The sequence below is a fragment of the Elephantulus edwardii genome, unplaced genomic scaffold (genome assembly GCF_000299155.1).
Source record: "Elephantulus edwardii isolate Elephantulus edwardi_28Jun2011 unplaced genomic scaffold, EleEdw1.0 scaffold00348, whole genome shotgun sequence".
In the NCBI taxonomy this organism is placed as follows: domain Eukaryota; kingdom Metazoa; phylum Chordata; class Mammalia; order Macroscelidea; family Macroscelididae; genus Elephantulus; species Elephantulus edwardii.
In genome coordinates, this window is record NW_006400098.1 from 1,349,304 (window position 1) to 1,366,646 (window position 17,343).

Below are 17,343 nucleotides of genomic sequence, written 5' to 3' on the forward strand. Positions count from 1 at the left end.
GGGACATCATGCTTGAAAAGACAGAGGGTCAGCAAAGGAAAGGAAGATTCCTAACAAGTTGGATTGGCGTGGTGACTTCAGCAATGGGCTCTCGTGTGTCAGAGGTGATGAGGAGAATGGCACAGCATAGGACAGAGTCAGGCCGTTCAGAGGGAAGCTAATAACCACTCACTTAAGGAACCCTGGTGGTGCAGTGTAACACACGATGAGCTGCCATCCAAAGGTCCAGGGTTGGAATCCACCAGCCACTCCTAGCAAAGTAAGGCAGCCTGGGAGCCCAGCGAAGGGTCCCGATGAGTGGGAGTTGACCTGAAGGCAACGGGTTTGGTCTGGGTTTTACTAACGTAAGGGTTGGTGTAACCCGAGTGTTCCTTAGAAGCAATAAGATTGAAACTTCATCTCACATATTCTGAGTGTGTTTTCAGGAGGTACAGTCCTTGGGAGAAAAAGACGACATTTATATTTGTTTGTTTTATTTTCTTTTTATTATTTTGTGAGTGTGTGTACGGTCAAATCGGACCTGACTGGTACAGGAGGAGATTGTCCTTCCTTCTCCAGCAGAGGGTACTGAAAGTACCCTGGACTGCCAGGAAAACAAACAGATCCATCTTGGAGAGGATTAAACCAAGCTACTCCTTGGAGGCAAGGATTCTGGGGCTTCGTCTGACATACTTTGGACATGTTGCCAGGAGGGACGGGTCCTTGGAGAGGGACATCATGCTTGGGAGGGTGGAGGGACAGCGCAGGAGGGGAAGACCCTCTATGAGATGGATTGATTCGGTGACTGGGGTAATCGGGATGGGTGTGTCGGAGGCTGTGCGGTTGGCGCAGGATAGGGCGGGGTTTGGAGCTGTTGTGCATGGGGTCGCTATGAGTCGGAAACGACTCGATGGCTCATAACAACAACAACAACAACTCCAGCAGAGCATCTGGTGGATTCAAACCACATACCTCGGATTGCAGTGCAGCTTCTTGCCATTAGGCCATCAGAGCTCACCCGAATAGAACATTTTAAGAAAAGTAGAGAGTCAGTGGAAAAGATAAAATCCTCAGCAAGATGGACTTATATAGTGACTGCAGAAATGGGCTTGGAGATTGTGAGGCTAGAACCGGACAGAGCCAGTTTCTGATCTGTTGTTCGTAGGGTCACAATGAGTAGCAATCAACTTGACGGCAACGAACACAACCAGGAAGGGTGGGGAACTGAACTCATCCAGTGGGACCACCGGGTGGAAAACCACTGGAGATGGAAGGTCACGGGACATACGCATCCATAAAGATGGAACCCCAGAACGCAACTCATAATCATCAATTCTAACTCATAGGAACGCCCTATGAGGTCTACTCGTGAGATTCTGAATCCTCCAGCAAGTAAAAACAAAATTTGCACAAGATTTCCGAGACTAGAACCTTCATGGAAGCAGACTGCCACAGCCCTTCTCCTGTACAAAGATCACAACTTAGACCCATTTATCAGGTTGTTCTACTCTGTGCTGAATGGTCCTGAGTCAGAATCCATTAAACTGAGGCAGTCTTTAAGAAAGATCTCACTGCTTTCTCCCCTGACTGTAATAAAGTGCTATGAACATTGCAATCCATCTGTCTTATTGACAATTGACCATGGAAAGAACCCCTGGTGTTCCGTAAGACTCGGCAACCATCAAGGGACCTTCAGGCTCACCTGGTAAGTTAAAGAAAATTTTGTTTTTACTTGCTGGGGGATTCAGAATCTCATGGCTAGGAGGACCCCCCCAAGAGCAGGTATCTCAAACATCCAAAGGTGCCACCGAGATCTATTGTCTCAAGAGACCACTGAGGGATCAACTCTTGGCATCCTCTATCACCTTCATAAATCCATACACTTTTTCTGGTAACTGCAGGTTAGTAAAAATCTGTCTGTTTTTTGGCCATCGCCGGGGAATGCACGTGTGTGTCTGATAGCCAGCTACCTGGGAGTGGGTTGGTGTGAACTACCCACTCCAGTCTGGGTGAGTGAGTTGGTGTGAACCTCCCACATCAAGAATGAGAGTTGGAACTCTCACTCTGCCTATTGCACTAAGGTGCTTGTTTTCTGGTTACATACCAAGGTCTGTATCTGTTGCACAGTTTTGCCGGTACTGGCTTCTGTCACACTTACGATAGGAACCTGTAGGAACGGAAGCCGAAGCTCTCCATTCTTCATTTTGCAGAGAAGCTCTGGTCTTTGTTCTTTGTAGCACTTTGATGCCTGCCTGTGTTAGATCTGGTTGTATGAGTGGAAGTTGCATTGTATTTAATGAGTAGATCTTGTGCTGTGTCTGAAGAGTAGAAGTTGTATTTGATGAGTAAAACTTTCATTGTATCTAAGTAAAAGTTATATCTGATTATTATGTAGCTGTAGCCTAGCTAACTATTGTACAAGTATTAACACTCGTCTTTTCTACATTTCATTTTAGATCACTGCTCAAAAGTAAGAACAAAAGTTTCTTTTCTGGTAATAAGTCTGTTAAAAAAGAATTCTGTTATAAGTGGCCTGTTTGAGAACACAATCTTTAGCCAAAAGAATATTTTTTACATAATCCTTAGCCAAAAGAATATTTTTTACATTTCAGTAAAAATTTGGCCTCTGTATTTTATTTAGGTTTTGGTGAAAAGAAAAAGTAGCCTTTGTACAGATTGTTAAATTATTGAACAAGTAACATTACGTCACCAGAGGCGAAAGAAATTGTGTAAGATCTGTGCACATTGGCCTTAAATACGCTATACCATAAGAATGAGAATATAGAGGGCACTTGCTTGATAAGAGCAAAAAGAAAGAAGGTACAAATTTTCAGATAGCGCCCAAATCAAGCCAGTGGTTGCTGATATGCCAGTGACACTGGATAGTAAAAGCCTAGAGTCAGGGCCACTCACCAGGAGAACTGAGGAAAAATGGCTTAGAAATATTTTTTCCCCACCTCATATGCTTTCAGCCGTGGCTGCGCAGAACAAAGTCAAACAACACCCCCTCAGGCATTACCCAGAGATTCCATAACGTACATATGGGCAACCCAAAGATCTTATGAACAGCGTTCTCTTTTCTCTGCCTCAGATCAGTCAAAATGAGAAAAAGAAAAAAGAAAATTTCAGACTCTTCCTATTAAGGTGACTATTAAAACAACAGATTTAATAGTCACTATCTTCTTTGCTGATTGCAATCGCTTGTTATGCATCAGAGAGTTGGACAATGACTAGGGAGAACAGAAAGAGAGTTGATGCCTTTGAGCTGTGGTGCTGGAGAAGAGTACTGAATGTACCATGGACTGCCAAGAAAACAGACAGATTCATCTTGGAGAGGATTAAACCAAGCTACTCCTTGGAGGCAAGGATTCTGGGGCTTCGTCTGACATACTTTGGACATGTTGCCAGGAGGGACGGGTCCTCGGAGAGGGACATCATGCTTGGGAGGGTGGAGGGACAGCGCAGGAGGGGAAGACCCTCTATGAGGTGGATTGATTCCGTGACTGGGGTAATAGGGATGGGTGTGTCAGAGGCAGTGCGGTAGGCGCAGGAGAGAGCAGGGTTTAGGGCTGTTGTGCATGGGGTCGCTATGAGTTGCAAACGACTCCACGGCAAATAACAACAACAAACAATTTTTTTTTTGCTAAGTGAGCAGAGATTCGCGCGCGCGCGCGCGCGTGTGTGTGTGTGTGTGTGTGTGTGTTAATCCAGCTTCTGGCTGGTGAAAGGAAAAAAACAGAGAAATAGTAGGAGAAGCTTGTCTTCATGGAGATTATTGCTTCACTGAGCCTAATTGGCATTTGCATGGCAGAAGTCTATGACAAAGGCAGCACAGAAAGTATAGTCTCTAAGGCCAAGAGGAAGAAAAGAAGCCCCAAGCCTGAAAATGACGGGAACTATTCTGCAGCAACCAAAGAGAAAGACTTTCCAGGTTTTTTTGAAAGATTGCTCCAGGCTTTCCGTAAGTCTTGGCCCAGAAGACTCAGCTAGTTTCTGAATGAGTAACCTGCCTTTTGGTTCCCAGAACATCCCTGACATTAGGAGGAAACTACAGAAGATGAACCAAGCCATTGGCACAAACTCAACTGGTCAACAATGCATCCAAGGTATTCAACGACTGAAAATACCAGACACCTCCAGGTAACGCTGTCTTTTGAAAAACCAATGAAGGTATGAGTATGGGACCCCAAGAAAAACTCCAAAAGGAAAAGGAAACCAGACAGAGAAGGGGAGATATATATTACAAAAAGCAAGGACACTCTAAGAAGGCCTGTCCGAGTCTTAGGGAGAACTCTATTCAGAAGAAATGCCTTCCAGTTGGAAGGATGAGTGAACTTACTGCTCCGTCTGAAGAGGACCAAAAGGGCCAGAGTGGGCGGAAGTTCAGTCTGGTTGGTCAGTGACTTCTGTCATCCCCGCTGCCTGCCTCAAGCACACACACAGCAAAGACCCCAGGCAACAGTGACTGCTCAAGGTCTCAGAACGACCTAAAAACGTGTTCTTCCTGAAACTCTCACCCTGGAGTTTTCCTCTGAGAAGAAATATGACTCTTCCTACACATATCTGCCCAGTTAAGATAGTCTACTCTTAAAACAAAACTGCCTGCACAAGTAACCTTTTTTCCCCTCTTAAAGCCCAGAACATGCAGGTGGGAGTCTCTCATAGGCCATGCTTACTCGGCAAGATCATAAGAAATAATCTATGCACACCCATGTTTATTGTGACTTTGTTCACAATAACAAGGAGTTGGAAACAACCTAAGTGCCCATCAACAAACGAATGGATAGAGAAGCTGTGGTATATTCACATAATGGAATACTACACTGCATTGAAAAACAAGGAACTCATGAAATATTATTCAAAATGGGTGAGCCTGGAGGACATTATGCTGAGTGAAATATCTCAGTCACATAAGGACAAATACTGCATGGTGCCACTGTTGTAAAACAGGACTGACCTTGGGGTTGAGGGGAGACTGAGAAAGATGGGTTCAATAATGTATACTGCATTGAAACAGATGAGGGAGAAAACTGTTTAAAAGGGATATGCGATTAGGTATTATTGTCATGACAGGAGTCCAGAATGAAGGCTGCATAGTGGAGCGGACTTGAGGGGAGGGATTGTAAAACAATGAAAGAATTTTTCTTTTACTTTTCAAAGAGAAGAGTGTACTCGGGTGGAGGAGTGGGCAGGGAGGAAAAGTGCAACAGTGAATGAATGGAAATCCAAAGTCTCTGTAAATTTTCATTAAATTTAATAATAAAAAAAAATACCTCATTCAAAAAATAATCTACAGAAATAAAGGATCAAATTTGAGTTTCTTAAGGCCTTCAGAGTAACGAGGATGAAGTGGACGACTGAGCCCTGTCAGGAAACACATCACCAGCAGAATCAGGGGTCGCTCTGAATTAAAGTAGCACCAGAAGGCTTAAATTAAGCCCATAAAATTGTGTGTGAGAAACTTTATCTAAGCTACTTGCCTCCTCTCCTCCTCTACTGCATCAGGAAGTAACACCTCTGAAGCCCTTTCTTGTTTTTACTGACAAGTTTGTTCTCTCTAGGTTTGCTCCCTTTCCTATAGGTAACCGGAACATGAGTTTTGTTTCAGAATCTGAACCTTGCGCCCTGTTCCAAAAATGAGACTGACAGTTAAAGACGCCAAGACAGATGTATCCACAAAGTTGAGCCAGTTGCTCCCACTGGACTCAACCTCACGAGACCAAAAATACTTTACCCCCCCCCCTTCATTTTGTTTTACAACATTTACAAACTGTTGTTAAACAATGTTTCATGTACCTTAAAATTAGTAAAAGCAAGTCAATTTACTATGCTGCATCACCATAGTTACTTGTAACTGTTTTTAAAAAGTGAGAAAATAAAAAGAGAACTTGAGCTTTTAACCATAAAAGAAAAATTCAACACAAAACAACTATGAGATATCATCTCACCTCTCTCAGAATTTCAAATTTTTTTCTTTTATGTGTACCGTCAAATTGGATCTGACTGGTACAGGAGGAGATTGCCCTTCCTTCTTCAGCAGAGCATCTGGTGGATTTGAACTGCGCACCTCTGGGATTGCAGTGCAGTTTCCTACCACTAGGCCACCAGAGCTCGCCAGAATTTCAAAATTTAACAGAACAGCAAGCAATAAATGCTGGTGACGTTGGGGAGAAACTGGAATCCTTATACACTGTCCGTGGGAGTGTAAAATGGTGCAACCACTCTGGAAGGCGGTATGGCGCTTTCTCAAAAAGTTGCAAATAGAAATACCATTTGACCCAGCAATTCCACTGTTGTAAAACAGGACTGACCTCGGGGTTGGGAGGAGACTCAGAAGGATGGGTTCGATAATGTATACTGCATTGAAACAGATGAGGGAGAAAACTGTTTAAGAGGGAAAATTATTAAGTATTTTTGTCATGACAGGAGTCCAGAGCGAAGGCTGCATAGTGGAGTGGACCTGAGGGGAGGGATTGTAAAACAATAAAAGAATTTTTCTTTTACTTTTCCAAGAGGGGAGAGTACTGGGGAGGGGGAGCGTTGGGAGGGGAGAAAAGTACAACAATGAATAAATGGAAATCCAAAGTCTCTGTAAATTTTCATTGAAATTAATAATAAATTTAAAAAATAGATTAAAAAAAGTTCAACAGCTGACAAAAGTAATGGTATCTTAACCGGCACTGAGACAAGTCAAAGTAACTATTTAATGCTGTTCCTGTGTATTTGAATGTCACTAAAGTATAACTAATTTCTTAAATCATGTGGGTAGGAGGGAAGGTAAATATAAAGACATAGTTAAAAAAAAAAGACCTAGCAGTCTGTAAAAACTCCTTCTTTGCTTCCTGAAGTTTGTGTTCTAATTTATGTCAGCATTCCCTCTTTGATAGAGATCTTGTAGTCCAGAGGGCAGTAAAGGCCATGAAAATATCTGCTAACGAAAAGGCATGCAGCTTGAACTCAAGGCCACCAGTCAAGAGTTAAAGTGGGCTTCCCTTCCACTTCATCTCAACACCCCTGTTCAGCATGAAGCAGCCATATGTGTCCCTATACCCATATGGGGAACTCACAAGTATTTCTTTAATTATTCTTTTTGTTTTTTTTTTTTTTCATTTCAATGAACATTTACAGAGATTTTGGTTTGCACTTTTCTCACCGCCCACCCCACCTCCACCCCCAGTTTGCTCTTCTTTAAAAGCAAAAGAAATACTCCTTCATTGGTACACAATCCCTCCCACCCCCCAAACCCACCCCACCCCAAATATAATCCACTTTAAAAAAAAAAAACCAAACTCTTTGTAAAGAAGCCCTACTCCCCCAAGAATCAACCCAGATGTTTGTTTTATAGATATAAGACTGATATAAAAGAGGGGGAAATGATGGGGTGATATGAATAAATTCAGAATTCTCTAAATATGTATCAGTTACAAAATTAAAGTAAAATAATTCTAAAACTGACATCTGGTTTTCTCCAGCCTGCAAAACTAGTTAGTTTGCCTTAGGATTCTTTGTTTCCTTTCTTGGTCCTGTAAAGTAGTTTCATCTGTCTGTTTACCAGGACAGGAAGTGCATCTCCCCTAGATCAGCCTGGATGAAACTTTTTTGCCCCCAGGCCTGGGTAAATTGTATCTTAATCTGCCTGTTTGCCCGGAGGGGAGGTGCACCTTTCCTGAGTCAGCCTTAATTTTTTTTCCGGGGCCTGTTTTTCTCAGTCATGTGTTACCTCTTTCCTATGTTGCTTATTTACTGGTATCTGTGTGTGAATGAGATTGGGTTTGTGGGTGTTTGGTTTTGTTTTATTTTTTTCAAATGTAGAAATTCTGTGATTTTACTCACAAAAGTGCATTGTTAAGTGAGTTGGTGTCTCACCCTGCTGTTAAAAACCTAATGACCACTGTCAGAGAAGAAGGCAGTCTTTAAGAAGGATCTCACTGCTTTCTCCCAGATCTGTAATAAAGTGCTATTGTTGTTAAGTGCGGTGGAGTGGTAGATGACTCATGAAATACCTGAACACTTGTATAGCTTTTTGTTTCTCCACTTTCTTAGAGTTTCCAGAGGCAAGCTATTTTGGAAGTGGATACCACTCCTGCTTCCAAGCTTGTTTTCATCAGGGAGCTCCACCAAACACTGTCCACCGTGGGTAACGATCATCACATTTGACACATTGATATTGCAAAAGAAAAAAAAAGGATACATTAAACTGCATACAACATAACTTTGGCCCTTCTCATTTTGAGGACACAGGTGATCATTTCTCTGGAGGACACTCAGTAACTCAGGTTCCTATTGGTTTGTTGTTTTTTTTCAGTGATGCTCCCCAGACCTTCCATCCATATTATTCCAAGAACTATGATCCCACTGCACCATCCAGTGACCATTGAGTGCCAGGGTCCTCTAGAGGTTGACCTGTGGCGTCTGGAGAAGAAGGGAAGCTCTCAGTTCAGATACCTGAAGTCCCCAGCAAGTCCATGGAGGAAGGTTAATTTTACCACGCTGTCAGTGACGCCGGGCACTGCGGGGAAATACTGCTGTCGGAGCAGCAGACAGACATACTGGTCAGAGTGCAGCGAATTCGTGGAGATCCAGGTGGCTGGTGAGTGAGACGCCAGGGTGTCTACTTTCCCTCCTCTTGAAAACTAAGCTGTGTTTGGTTTTGTTTCTTTTTTCTTGTTGTATTATGGTGTTTCCTGCAAAAGCTCACATAGCAATTTAAATTCCCATCCAACAATTCTTAAATAAGTTGTTCCGCATCATTGGTAATATCACAGTGGACGAACATTCTCATTCTTTCCACTCTGGTTGTCCCATTGCCTTTAATCTAGTTTCCCTGACATCTTACTGTTACGCCGAAGATTAAGTCTCACATATGTAAGAAACAAAGAACACACTTTATTTTGTAGAATAATTTTCCATATGTGGAGGCTCTCTCCCTCAGTAGAAAGGCGGTCAGACAAAGAGCCCTGAGTCCCCCCACGCAATTGGTTTTAAGGCCTTCCTGGGTGCTTCTGTCCAAGGTGGAAAGATTGGGAGCATGGTTGGTGGGCAGGGGAATCAATCATGTGGGTCGGCTTTTGGTTGGTTGGCTACTACTTTGCCTGCTTTTGCCCTCTCTGGGTCACTTACACACTTTGTCCGTCCTTGCTTTGAGTCTCGTAGGGCGAGTTAATTTTAAACTTTTCTAGGACAAGTGAGATTCTACCTGGCACATCTGTGTTTGCTCTACCCTTCCTAAGCTAAGAATTTTTATGGCCCACTACTGCCTCTGGAATTAATGGGTTCTTTTTCAAGCTTGGGTCTGAGTCAGGCTCCAGGTGGGTGCCAGACGCACAAAATGGGGTTTATGCTGTCCATTCACTTACATTATATCATTTTAGTCTTAAATTAACTGTCAACTCTTTGGCTTCATTCAAGTGATTATTTTAGTACATATGGCGGATCCTCATTATTTCTTTAAGTAAATGTGTTCTTTTGCTGCAAGGTAACCTCAGGGGTTCATTTCCATTTAAGCTTTTTCGTTTCTAAAGCTGTAACTTGTGTGACAGCAGGCTGCCACATCTTCCTCCCAAAGGATGACTGATGGACTTGAACCTCCGAACACTAGATCATTGGAGCACTTAATCACTAGACCTCCAGCCTTTTTCTGGGAAAAGAAACAAAAGAGGAAAAAAATATATGGTCAAAGGAAAGGAGATGGAAGAGAGAGAAGGGAGAAATCACCAGGGGTTCTCTGTCTTCATTTTCCAGTGGTTCTACAACAGAGACATAAGTTGTTGTTGTCATCGTTAGGTACTGTCAAGTCAAGCACAACCCATAGTAACCCTGTGAACAACAGATCTGAACCCTGTTCTATCCCATGCCATCCACACACTTCCTGACACATTAGAGCCTATTGCAACAGTCATCATGTCAATTCACGTGGTCAAGGGTCTTCCTCTCCTTTGCCAACCTTCCACCCTTCCAAGCATCATGTCCTTCTCCAAGGAACAGCCAATCCTCACAATATGCCCAAAGTATGTGAGGTGAAGTCTCATCATCTTTGTCTCCAAAGAGCCCTCCGGCTGCATCCTCTCCAAGACATAACTGTTTGTTCTCCTGGTCGTCCATGGGATGCTCAGGGCTCTTCTCCAACTCCCCAGCACGAAAGCGTCCATTCTTCTGTCATCCTTATTCATTGTCCAGCTCTCAGATGCACAGCAAGTGATCAGAGAGACTATGGCCTGGATCAGACAGAAGCACCTTGGTCCTCAAACTGACATCATTACTCCTCAATAGTTTGGAGAGGTCCCTAATCTGTGTGTTTTCCCAGTGCAAAGCATGTCCTGACTGCTGGTCCCAATGGTGTTAATTGTGGATCAAATGAAGATGAAGTTGTTGACAGTTTCAGTCTTTTCTTATCTTACCACTATGTGTCAATCCACATCATTGGCGTCTGCAAGTTCAAGTTCAGCGTGCTGTGTCTCTAAGGGAAGTTGTCTCTCTACCTGCTTATTTTAGGAGTTTCCCAGCACAGGAACCTGGGTTCAAAGGAGGTGCTCTGCTCGGGGCTCTTTTTTTATCTTGGTGGTACTGCAATCCTCCATCCTCTCCTCTGTTCTCTCCTTTTGTCATTGTTAAGATAAAGGGTGTTGGGCATCGCCCTGCGAGGGGCCTGCGTGCTGGGTATATTAGGAGACCGCCGCCTGGATGACGCCACCAGAGATCCGTTGATTTTCCTAGTTCCTCTCTTCCAGCCTCGGATCGGTTGTCGGGATGGCCCGTGGAAATCAGAGAGAACTTGCCCGCCAGAAAAACTTGAAGAAAACCCAGGAGATTAGCAAGGGAAAAAGAAAAGAGGACAGTTTGACTGCCTCTCAGAGAAGGCAGAGGGATTCCGAGATCATGCACCAAAAGCAGAAGGCAGCTAATGAGAAGAAGTCTTTGCAGACCAGAGAAAAATGAAGACAAGCTAATTTGGAAAACCTGGGTGCTATTGGCAACTAGATGTATCATACACCCTAAGATCAAGATTTTGCAGAGTGAACAAACAGTCATTACATATGTTATCATTTGTCCTTATAAAACAGTCTGTTTTAAACTTTACCTTTTGATCTGATTTAGTGTGATGTTTTAGAACTCCTCTTTGAAAAATAAAACACCAACCGTGCATGTAAAAAAAAAAAAAAGATAAAGGGTGTTACAGGTCATACCCCAAGGAAACGTTACCCACAGGGCGTAATGGGATTAATGGTGCAGCATCCCACTCTTCTTTTTTTTTTACAACTGATTGACTTAGCAGATCGTAGATAGCTATAGCTTCCCCAGTCTTTCACTTCATACACATATCAACACCCAGAAGCATTTGTTCAACGGATGACATTCTCTTTCCTAGGAATTTTCAAGGAGAATTTGTCCCTTTCTGCCTGGCCAAGTGCAAAAGTGATCACGGGAAGTAACGTGACCCTCGACTGTTCCTTCGAGGCTGATTTCGACAGAGTAGCTCTGTCTAAGGACGGTGACATCTATGAGACTCGGCAAGTCATTGAGTCTGTGTCCATTAATTTCTCCACCCGAGACGCAGGAACCTACCAGTGTTACGGCTCTCACTCCGAGTTTGACTCTATGTGGTCGGTCCCCAGCAACCCCGTGACGGTCCGATTCACAGGTAAGAGGAAATCTTTTCCCCTCTCAAGTTCCAGATGGGCTGTTTCAGAATCCTTTGTGTAGGAAAACTTCCAGGGGAATGAAATACAAGGACATAAGACGTCCTCAAATTAAAACATATTCTATAGAGATCCTGTAACTGAGACACAAATAAACAGGACAAAGGCAGGCAGATGAACCATTCCAAATGAAGGGAGCCATCAACACAGCGCCTCAAACATTCCAGCTTTCATTTCTAAGATTCTGGGCACCATTGCAGGAGGAGTGACCTCAGTGGGCAAAAGACCAGAACTGAACATGTACACAACTTCTAACGAAAAGCTTATGTGACTCGTTCTGGGGTTCCTAATACCAGGCCACCTGGGGATCAGAGCTTTGATTCATGGGAATCATTAAGGACACATGCAGGCAAGTACTGACTCCTCCTGATCTGCTGGAGCTCTGGTGGCCTCTAAGACGCTGCACTGCCAACCTGAAGGCCCACAGTTCAAATCCACTAGATGCTCCAAGGAAGAAGGATGGGCAATCTCTTGTTTTACTACCTCTGAAAACCCATTGGAGGGTCAGCTGTGAGTCAGTTCTGACTCAATGGCACATAACTACTTACAGGTAAAGTGTTGGGTTGTCGACCCAAAGGTATATGGTTCAAATCCACGAGTTGCTTTGTGACAGCAAGGAAGTAGTCTCCTCCTGAAGGATTTACTGCCTCTGAAGACCTTTTGGAGAGTCAGCTATGAGTCGATTCCTACTCCAACAACATACATAGCAACAAACAACAGCACTCTTCCGGTATGGTAAGGAAGACCTCGTGGCAGAGTGTGTAACATACGGGGCTGTTATCCAGAAGGTCGGCAGCTCAAAGCCACCGTGGGAGAAAGGCAAGCAAAATTCCATAAAATTGTACACGCTTGAAAAATCCAGCAGAAATTTGGAGGGTGAGCTACGGGTGGATTCCAAGGCAAAGGCACACAGCAAATGAAGGAGACAGGCAGAACTCTGCTGGGATGGAGGAGCAGAGATGCAGCACGATGTTCTCACAGCAATCATTCCCACTGAAGTGGTTTCTTAGTGCCATTGAGCTGGCCCACAACTCGTGGCAAATCCATGGACACATACTGAAATATACAGGCTTGCACCACTTAACGTCCATTTGGGCAATGTCTGACTATATTCCTTTTCATGGTCCCACAAAGGTTTGGGGATTTTTTTTGGGGGGGGTTGTTTTTTTAACATTTAAAATTTGTTTCACTCTTTTTTTTTTTTATGTTCTGCCAATCACTTTTATTTCAGGTTTCACGTTTTTTTTGGGTGTTTTGGTGGTTTTTTTCCATACAAATTTGAACAAATGCTTTCAATTTCCCTCATCCCCTCATCTATCAAATTGTACAACCCGGGGAGCTCTGGTGGCCTAGTGGTAAGAAGCTGCAACTACAATCCCAGAGGCACACAGTTCGAATCCAACAGATGTTCTGCCGGGGAAGGAGGGACAATCTCCTCCTGTACCAGTCAGATGTGATTTGACGGTACACTCACACAAAAATAATAAAATTAAAATAAAAATTGTACAACCCAATGATTAATTCCCCCTTTCTGCACATCTACGTCCCTCTGCTTCCAGCCTCTCCCACCCCTCCTGGATCCTTATACTCATTCTACAATAACGGTTTTATACAATATTTATCCTTGTGTATCCTTGAGTTAGTTCACTCAGCATAATGCTCTCCAGTCCCTCCAAAGTTAGGTAATAATTTACAAAGTTCTTTCTCCTGAGTGCTGCATAGTATTCCATTGTGTGAATGTACCATAATTTCTCAATCCATTCATTTGTGGTTGGACATTTGGGCTGTTTCCATGTTCATGCGATGGTGAATAATGCTGCTATGAACACTGATGTACCAATCTCAGTGTGTGCCTCAGTTCTCATATTCTCAGGGTATATTCCATAGTTTTGTTTTAAGAGGAAAACTTTACCACTTTGTTTATCATTTCTTCCTAGTGGTTTTAAAAGGAATCCAGGTGTTGAATGCCCACTAAGAGAAAGGTCAGACGTTTTAATCCATCAGCTATACCAGGGAAGAAAAATGAGGCCAACTGCTTTCATCTAGATGGTCATGATGTGCTATCAGGTCAGAATCAACTCACGGCTGGGAACTCTGGTATAGCCTAGTGGTAAAGAGGTATGCTGCCAATCCAAAGACAGGCAATTCAAATCCATCAGTTGCTGCAAGGGAGAGAGATGGGCAACCTCCCCCCCACCCCACCCTGTGCAATTAAAAACTGTGAAATCCCACTGGAAGGTGAGCTACAAGTCGGTTCCAAATCAGAGGCACCTAGTGACCTCTGGACCCATCGCTCCTTACCATCCATAAGGATTACAGCCTCGGACCCTATTGGGCAGTTCAACTTTGACCTATAGGGTTGCTATGCCTTGGAATCTACTTGGTGGTGGTGGGTTGGGCTTGGTGGCCTCTGTGCATCTCCTTTTATAAGGGACACCACCAGACTGGATCAGGACCCTCGTGACTTCAGTTTGATCTTATATATTTACTTAGCTGACATCCTCTTCAAAGGTCCTCTTTGCAAAATCAGCTCACCATCACCAGCACGAAAGGAATTAAGCTTCACCCTCTCTTGAACGTGAATGTTGTTGTTGTTGTTTATTGTTGTTAAGTGCCGTCGAGTTGTAGGTGACTCCTAGCAATCTTATGAATGAAAGACCTGGACACCTGTATAACTTTTGTCCTCTCTCCAGGTTCATAGAATTTCCAGAGGCAAGGTATTTCGGAAGTGGATGCCACTCCTGCTTCCAAGCTTGTTTTAATTGGTGAGCTTCACCAAACACTGTCCTCCATGAGTGACCATTATCGCATTTGACACATCAGTGTCACAGTGTTCAGCTTCCCAGCAATGACGAGTTACCTCTGTACAGCAAGTGGACACACCAGGTTTACATGACCTGGAAGAATGATGGACCAAAAACAATTAAAGGCAGGCTTGAGGGGCGTGGAGTAGAGTCACCCACCTTTGGCTCGGGAGCGTGGCTTTCTGTCCGCTAGGCCAACTGCACTCTCTCTCTAGTTAGGTGAAAAACAATTTCTTTTGTAAATTTCACTTAAATCACAACAAAGAAGAAAAACATTTATACTGGATTCCTTACAAAGTTCAGAAAGGGCAAAGAACCCTTACTTAACAAGACCCTCTGTCATTTTCCCCCTTTTTTTTACATATTTTGCTTTGTTTTAAGTCAAAGTTTATATGATAGGTTAGCTTCCCACTCAACAATTTCTACACAAGTTCTTCAGAGGCATTGATCACCTTCTCCACAATGTGTGACCATTCTCGTCTCTGTTACCACTCAGCTCGTTTCCCTGCCCCCTCACATCCTTATCTTTGATTTAAAATCATTATATAAGACATGGATGTTGGGGAGCTCTGGTGGCCTAGTGGCAAGAAAGCTGCACTGTAATCCCAGAGTTATGCAGTTTGAATCCACCAGATGCTCTGCTGGAGAAAGAGGGGCAATCTCCTCCTGTACCAGCCAGATCTGATTTGATGGTACACCCACACACAAAAATAATAAAATTTTTAAAACATTTTAAAAAAAGACATGGATGTTGATGTTGTTGTTAGGTGCTATTGAGTCGAGTATGACCCACAGCGACTCTATGAACAATAGATCTGAACCCTGCCCTGGCCTGTGCCATCCTCACACTTCCTGACACACCAGAGCCCACTGCAGCTGTCACCGTATCCATCCGCCTGGTGGAGGGGCTTCCTCTCTTTCACCGACCCTCTGCCTTTCCAAGCATGATGTTCCTTTCCAAGGAATAGCCTCTCCAAAGTACGTTAGACAAGGCTTTATCATTTTTGCCTCCAAGGAGCACTCTGGCTTTGCCTTCTCCAAGATATTTGTTATTGGCTTAAGGAGCAAGGAGTCCTAAGCACCCCTGCTTTACGGCCTGGTCTCATGTGAGGCTAAGTCAGAGTGAAGGGACCTGCAGGTCTGGCTTGCAGGGAGGAGGGTGGAGCCCTGACTCCGGCAGCTGATGCGCATTTACACCTAGCCACAGACGGCAGGGGGTGAGTTGCCTAGAGGCCTACCAGAGGATGCCCTACAGAGGATGCCCGCGCTGTGAGCTTGAGTGGATTGCTGCAACCTGGTGGCTTGCTCTGCGCTGGACTTTGCTTGTGGATACAGCGGCTCCAAGTTTCTGTATTGAACAGAAAATCCATCAGCAAAAGGAACAAGGTTGTTGCCTCGGAGTGCTGGCTGGAGAGGGAGGAGAAAATGGGAAATTGGCAATCTAAAAGGAGGATTTTTTTTAAACTGTAGAAATCCTTTATTCCCATTTAAATAGCAGCAGCTGTGGAATCGAAAAGCATAGCTCCAAGCACAATCAATAAGAGTGCATCTGAATTCCAAAATCAATCTCCATAATAGTCTATGTGTTTCCTACTGCCAAAGGGGCCCTTTAGAGTAGTGAGAGAAGATCTTCACCCTGAAACCCACAGCGTCCCTTTTCAGCAGGAAGTAGCTAAGAGAATACGCCGTGCCCTTTTCCTTATGACTCAGGGTGAAGTCTCTCTCAGGGAGGAGTGATAGGGAATGGCAAAGGATACACTGACAAAGAAGATTAATCAGAACTGGCTTTGACAAGCACTGTGGCATTTGGACAAGAACAAACTGGGAGGAGGGTAGAGAGAATAGTGCAACAATGAATGAGTGGAAGCCCAAAATCTCTGTAAATGTTTATGAAAATTAATAAAATATAATTATAGAAAAAAGAAAAAAAAAAGAAAAGCATAGCTGAAGGAGCCTTCTCTTCATCTTGAACTTAAAAGATTTTACACAAAAGGTTATTTGCCAGTTTCTAAAATGTCAATGACCTGGGCTGCCCTCACTTCCCACAGCCCTTTCCCCTCTCCCCACTTTCCCCCCCTTTCTTCTTCTTCCACAGTGATTAAATATGTATCTGTAAAGGAGGTGGTCTCCATGCTTAATAATACCAAGGTCAGAATTGACCTGATCCATTTGACAAGGAGGATTTTAAGGCATGAGGCATGAAGTAGCTGGCTTCCATGCTTCCAGGAATATAGTTATTAGTAAGATAATTGTAAGAGAAGAGAAAACACCTCACGTTATACAGGAACTCAATAAAATGTAAAGGAAAGATTGCATAAAACACAATGTACACAATTATAAGCTAACTTGGGATGGACTGGAGAGCATTATGCTGAGTGAACTAACTCAGTCCCACGAGGACAAATACTGTATAAAACCATTATTGTTGAATGAGTATGAGGATCCAAGGCAGGGTCGGGGGAAGAGTGGAAATAGAGGGGTGAGGATGGGGTGCAAGGTGTTAATCACAGGGTTGCACATTTAGATGGGTGGGTGGGGTGAAGGAAATGGGAAGGATCTTTTGTGAAAAACAATGTATTCAAACTTTGTAAATAAATCAGAGTAAAATTTAAAAAAGAAATGTACACGATGAAAATAAGAACGCAGTTATGTGTCATGACTCCCTAAAACAAAATTTCTTTTCTTGTAAAAAAATTAAATTAAGTCACTACTTAATGTTCAAGCTCATAGAGGTGCTTTTTTTAAAAGAAGCAAAATGCTTACTTTTTTTCTTCCTTCTTACGTTGTCCTCTTGTGCCTTTAAGAGTCAGCCATATTATATTATATTAATTATATTATATTAATTATATTATATTAATTATATT

At 43.3% G+C, this 17,343-nt stretch overlaps 1 protein-coding gene across 1 annotated transcript in view; it reads left to right on the forward strand.

Annotated features, from left to right (window-relative positions):
• The first annotated feature begins 8,325 nt into the window (after positions 1–8,325).
• Positions 8,326–17,343, forward strand: part of LOC102851118 (leukocyte immunoglobulin-like receptor subfamily A member 6-like) — a 10,075-nt gene continuing 1,057 nt past the window's right edge. The window contains exons 1-2 of the mRNA XM_006901873.1: positions 8,326–8,569; positions 11,345–11,617. Coding sequence (XP_006901935.1) covers positions 8,326–8,569; positions 11,345–11,617 — 517 coding nt within the window. The remainder of the gene's footprint in view (positions 8,570–11,344; positions 11,618–17,343) is intronic.